At 47.6% G+C, this 6,216-nt stretch overlaps 1 protein-coding gene across 4 annotated transcripts in view; it reads left to right on the top strand.

Annotated features, from left to right (window-relative positions):
• Positions 1–1,531: 1,531 nt before the first annotated feature.
• The window catches only part of ACBD6 (acyl-CoA binding domain containing 6), a 233,060-nt gene continuing 228,375 nt past the window's right edge, over positions 1,532–6,216 (top strand). For 2 of the 4 annotated variants that reach the window (XM_069065439.1, XM_069065440.1), the window contains exon 1: positions 1,532–4,002. In XM_069065439.1, the coding sequence (XP_068921540.1) occupies positions 3,778–4,002 (225 nt within the window). In that variant the 5' untranslated portion in view covers positions 1,532–3,777. The remainder of the gene's footprint in view (positions 4,003–6,216) is intronic. The other 2 variants (XM_069065441.1, XM_069065438.1) reach the window with 2 other exon arrangements.

A 6,216-nucleotide genomic window follows, 5' to 3' on the forward strand; every position in this document is an offset into this window, starting at 1 on the left:
TTATTTATTCCTGTACTACCACAACAATGGAATCTTGAGTTAGCATTCATTTAAAGAATTCTAAGGGAAAAATCTTTAGCAGTTCTGTGTGATTTTTGATTCCTCTCTTAAGAGAACAATCCAAAATCATTCTTCTGGAACTTGATAGGTATCTGGCACATATCCTGTGAGTGTTACTTGTTTATTGTTTTTTTGCTCTTGCCCTTAAAACCAGCAGAGGTCTCCTCCTTTTTCAATAACTTCATAACAGGTAAGTGTCCATCTGGGCCCAGATAGCCCATAGCAAAAGGCATAATAGATAAGACTTCCGCATCACCTCCTTGTTAGTCAATTTTGAATAAATGAGGGAATCTTTTCATCCTTGCATGCCCCTCAAGCAACTGATGTCTTAAAGATCCCAGAGTAGAGGTGGGGAACCTATGGCCTTGAGGCCACATGTGGCCCTCTAGGTACTCAAGTGCAGCCCTTGGACTGAATCCAAATTTCACAGAACAAATCCCCTTAATAAAAAGATTTGTTCTGTAAAACTTTGACTCAGTCAAAAGGCTGGACCCAAGAACCTAGAAGGCCACATGTGGCCTCAAGGCTGCAGGTTCCCCACCCCTTTCCCAAAGCAAATATTTATAAGCATAGGTACAACATACATGGCATCCCATGAATCACCACCTGGAATTTCTGAAAAAGGAGTAAGCTGCCATTAACACACACCGGAGATGGGATTTTCTCTATCTGAAAAGGGAAAGCTGGGAAGCAACCCCTTTTGCTGGGGAGGAGGGGGGAAACAACAGTCAGATCATTGCTACCATTGCTAGGAGAAAGGGCATGATAACCTATGGTCCTGCCAAGGCCAAAAATCCCTTCCTTGCTTACCACTCTTTTAAGTGGTATTCCCATATTAGAATGTAAAGCCTTTGAAGGCAGAAATTGACTCACTTCTGTAACTGTATCTACAGTACTGCATACCTAGGAGACACTCTAATAAATGCTTCTTGATTCATCAATATATTATTCAAACAATTCCTAAAATCTTATCTCCTTTGCCCTTTCTGACTGAATGGAAGAGAGACCGATTTCTTTGTTTTACCTGTACATATAAGCTCTATTTTTCTATTCTTAACCACATATTTGTCCTAATTTGTTCAATTCTGGGGTAGATATCTGTGTCTGTATGTTTCTTATTTTTCTGTATTGATATTTCCATGAATGAACACGTGTAACCTGGAAAGTTAGGCAGGCAATTTAATTGTTGCACTGTATTCATGAGACATTAAAAAACCTGGAGGAAGGCCTCAGTTTAAAAGGCAGCATGACCTAGCAGATGGGGAAATGGATTTGGGTTCAGATATTCTTTGTACAGCCTGTTAACAAAAGACTTCAGGCCCCAAAAGGGACCCTAAATGAACGAATCCAATCACAGATTACAAAATGTTTATTGTCTGACAAGAGCTTGCAAAAACAAAAACCAAAACCCTTGTGGGTGGGGGGGGAGAGAGAGAGGGAGGGAGTGTTAGTTCTCAGTTGCTCAAAGGGGTTGTGGAAAAGGGTGAGATATTAATAGTTTCTAGAGGTTCTGAGGAGTGGGGGTTAAGAGAGAAGACGGTTGCAGACACAATAAGTCAGGCAGCAGGATGTCTAGAAAAGTCCTAAGCAAGATCTTGAGTCTGCAGCAGCTGCTCAAGGTTGCTCTTGAGCTGGTCAAGGATGGTTCTTCGGTATCTCAAAATGGGGCTAGAGTTCACTCACAAAGAATCACTGGCATGTCAAGCAGCCCTGGGCTTCAGAAATCCTTCTGATTGTCAGGTTGTTGTATACCCTCATTGTCCCCTCCCCTGTAAAGAAGTGATGCTCCACCAGATGTAACAGGCTAGCATAAACCCCACTTCGAAAACCCTAGTCAAGTTACTTAACCTCCATCCCTGTTTGCCCATCTGTAAAATGAATTTCAGAGTCTATGGCTTCAAAGGTCCTTCCTAGCTCTAAATTTGTGATTCTATGATCTCCTATGAAGAATTTATGGGAGAATGTGCCTAAGAGTCATACAAGATGAGAAAACATGCTTGGCTGTGTCATGTACTTGTAGATCAAATACCCAATCTCAACTGGGCCAATCCCCAACCTCATACTGTGAGCTTCTAGAGGTCAGAAGAGACATCGATTTACAATAGCCATTATCATGCCACACCAGCTTCAGTAACTCACCAAGTCGTAATTGATGGTTTCATGAATTACTGTGACTGAAAGGCAGGCCCATGGATGAGATTCTTTAGCTGGGCCAGTCTACAAGGGGCAGCAACATACTTATCCCAAGGCTGGTACCTGAAGCCCTTCCTGCTTGGCAGAAACCCTGCTCTGCTCTTTCATTTAAGAGTAGGGTTCCTCCCCCGCTCAGTCAATTCTCAGAGTGATAAGGAGAATAATCCATGGAGGCCGGTGAAAGGAAGGCTGAGTTGGCCCAAGAATGTGGCTCAAGAGTAAGGTTACACTGTTTCCTAACTAAAATCCCACCTTCCACAGGAAGTTTTCTGCACCCCTCCATTTCTCATTTATCCAGTATACACCTGGCTTGGTACGTATTGTTTGCATGCGGTCTCCCCCGTTAAGACTCTAAGCTCCCTGAGGGCAGGGGTGGCCTTTGCCTCTTTTCATTATGGGGTGCGGGGTGCTTAGCACAGCGCCAGCTCATTGTACTGCACGGCCTTATAATATAAAGAGTGCAATGGAGGTGGACAATCAAAGAACGGGAAGGGAGCTCCAAGTCAAGTCAATAAGCATTTAAACACGATCTCCTTCAACATGCTCATTTTACCAAGGAGGAAAATGAGGCCACGAGGCACAAGGGTCTGGGGCCTGGGACCACCCCGCTTTGCAGCGATCAGAGCTGCCTTAAAAGTAACGGGGCTGTGACCTTTCCTGCCCCTACCGCTGCGGCGGGAGGGGAGGTGCGTGCATGCCACCGGAGACAGCTTCCGTAGGAAGCCTCGCCCACCCCGGTCCCAGCCCCAGGGCCCACGTGCAGGGAGGGGCTCAGCTGCAGGGGGCGGAGTCACGAGGAGGCAGTAGAGGCAGGCGGAACCTTCTTCCCCAAATAGGCGTTTTCCCCGGCACCACTGAGGCCGCTGCACCGCTACGAACTAGCTTCGTTCCCATCCATCCGCTGAGAGGGGCGGGGTCGCTCCGCACCACGAGGCCAAAATTGCGCCTGTTACCCACCACCGCCACTGCCGGCATCCCTTGCCTCTGGGGAGGGAGGTCTTCATTTCGGTTCCGCCAGTGGAAGGGCTGGAGGCCGAGCCCACGCGGGGAGCCACTACCGACGCCGAGCAGGTCCAACCCCCGCTCTCGCGCCGCGCCTCCTCGCGCGTGCTACCCTCACGTGTCGCTCTCAATCCTCCCCCAGCCCAATACACTCGCTCCCTCCCGGCCTCCCTCCCTCCGCCGGTGCGCGTTCGCGCCAAGCGCTCGTTCCCGTGGGCTCCCTAGCGCGCCCCCGTTTCTTTCGCGCCCCTCGCCCCCGCCCCTTCCTCCCGCCGTTGGAGAGGTCGGACCCCGGAGGTTGGCCAACTTCCTTCTGGCCGGAGCGGAAAGAACCGGGCCCGGGCTCGTCGGGGAGCGAGCGAAGGTGGACACCAGCCTCCTCCGGTCCCCGCTTCTCCTCAGGCGCCCCCGGGGACTGTTACAGCAGGGGCCCGAGGGAGGGGAGCGAGCGCGGGGGCAGCCCCGGGAGCCGGAGCCGACCCGACCCGCCGCGGGCCGACCTGGGCGTCCGTCCCGGGGGCCATGGCTTCCCTTTACCCGGCCCCGGGGGCCACGACTGGTGACAGCGGCGGAGAGCTGAGCTCGGGGGACGAGTCTGGGGATGTGGGGGACTCCCCGGCCGGCCCCGACGGCGAGGCGCCCAAGAGCCTGGTGGAGCTCTTCGAGAAGGCGGCGGCTCACCTGCAGGGCCTGGTCCAGGTGGCCAGCAGGGAGCAGCTCCTCTACCTGTACGCCAGGTACAAGCAGGTAACGTCCCGCCCGAACGGGGGGGGGGAGGGGTGGGGGAGAGAAGAGGTCAAGGTCGGGGTCAGGGAGAGAGACCGCCCCTCCCCCAGCGGGGCGCGCGCGCGAACACGCGCGTTTGTGTGTCTGCATCAGTCTGCCTCTCTCCCTACTCCCTACCTCCCTGTTAACCTCCTGATCTGTGTGCCTGCTTACCTGCCTCCTGGTCCTTCTGATCTGGCCACTTCTGACCTGCCTGGCCTTCACTGCTTCAGGGGTTAGAGGAGGAGCCTGGCCATCGGCCCCCTCCACCAGTGATAGGATTTATGTGCTGTGGTGCTTTAAGGGTTGCATTTGATCCTCACAACAACCCTGGGAGGTCTCCATTTTACAGATGAGGAAACTGAGGTAAATAGAAGTGGAGTGACTGGCCTAGGCTCACACATTATGTGATAATAAAATTTATGTACATTTATATAAAATTAATAAAAATAATAACAGCAACATCTAACATTTTAATAGTACTTTTTAAGTGGTTAGGCACTGTGCAAAGCCCTTTATGATGATTATCTTATAGATCCTCACAACAACCCTGGGAGGTAGGTGCTATTATGGTCCCCATTTTACAGGTGAGGAAACTGAGGCAGACAGGCAAAATGATATCCTACAGCTAATAAGTGAACTCATAGTATTTGAATTCAGGTCTTAGAACTCCAGGCCTAGACTTCTATCCACTGTGCCTGAGACAGGATTTTACCTCTTAGTAAATTCGCTAAATGTTTATTAACTACTTGCTTTGTCCTAGGTACTGGGCCAAGCTTTTGGCTTACAGAGAGAGACCAAAGACAGTCCCTGCCCACTAGGAGCCTACAGTCTAATGGGAGAGACAACTGTGTACATTCAGACATACAGAAAGGATAAATTGGAGATAATTGACTAAAGGAAGACACCAGCTTTAGGGGGCCCTGGGAAAGGCTCAGGTAGTCGACTATCCACTTTGCTACCTAGCTGACCTTAACTATGATACTTAAATTCTCCAAGCCTCAGTTCTTTAATCTGTAAAATAGGGGTAATCAAAGGTTCTATATATGTCTTGCTTGGACAAGAGTATCATGAATAGTTGATGTGGTAATTGTAAATGAAGAACTTTGAGATTGTGAGAGAATAATAGTTCTGTTGTAATAAACAAGAAAATGCTGAACCAAATAAAGAATTACTAATATTTTTGTTGTATTTTTCAATGCTTGCCTATCATACACTTCTGTTTTGACTGACCATAGTTTCGTGTTAGAATCAGACATTACAGAACAGGAAAAGAAAGAATTTGACATTATTTAATACAGTCTTCCCAATTTACAGAGAGGGAAACTGAGGCACTGGGAGGGAGACCTGTCAAATCAATAAGCATTTGTTAAGCAGCTGTGATGTGCTAGGTACTTCATTAAGCTCTGGGGATATACAAAGAGGCAGGAGACAGTCCCTGTCCTCTAGGAGTTGACAGTCTAGTGGGGGAGATAGCAAGGAAATCTGTACAAACAAGCTATCTGCGGGATAAATAGGAAATAACAGGAAAGGCACTAGAATTAAGAGGGGCTGGGAAAGGCTTCCTGTGGAAGGTAGAATTTTACTTGGGACTTAAAGCTGGAGAAACTAGGAGGCAGAGATGAGAAGGGAGAGCATTCCAGGCATAGGAGACTGCCAGAAAAATGCTGAAAGCCAAAGTATAGTCTCATTTGTGGAACAGCCAGAAAGACCCAATAAACTGGACAAACCTTAGAGATAATTTAATTCAAACACTTCATTTTAGAAATGAGGAAATCGAGGCCCAAAAAGGTTAAGTGATTTGTCCAAAGACACATAGTAGTCAGAATTTAGGTTGCCAAATGCCCAGTTCAGTGTTTTTCCCATTATACCAGGACTTAGAAGCATGTTTGAATTTGTTAATATATACTGTAGTGAGTCATTTAACATGACTTCAGTTAAATGATGGAAGGAGAGGTAATCTTTCCTGTCAGTCAACAGTCTTATTAAGTATCTGCTTAACTAGGTTGGTGGGATATCGACCACATGAAAAATTAAATATGGGAGTTAAATTATAGTAAAACCCAAATTATCTTGAATCTTTAAAGAAATGTCATTTTTGAAAGCTGACTTTTGTTATGGAAATCTTTTAAAACCTACTGTATACCTTTCTTTAAAAAATGAGTTTTGATGTCTTTTTTTTAATATCGTGATTTT

Source organism: Petaurus breviceps, unplaced genomic scaffold, assembly GCF_028583685.1.
Source record: "Petaurus breviceps papuanus isolate PSGF00001 unplaced genomic scaffold, PetGlider_PUasm1.0 90692, whole genome shotgun sequence".
Lineage (NCBI taxonomy): Eukaryota > Metazoa > Chordata > Mammalia > Diprotodontia > Petauridae > Petaurus > Petaurus breviceps.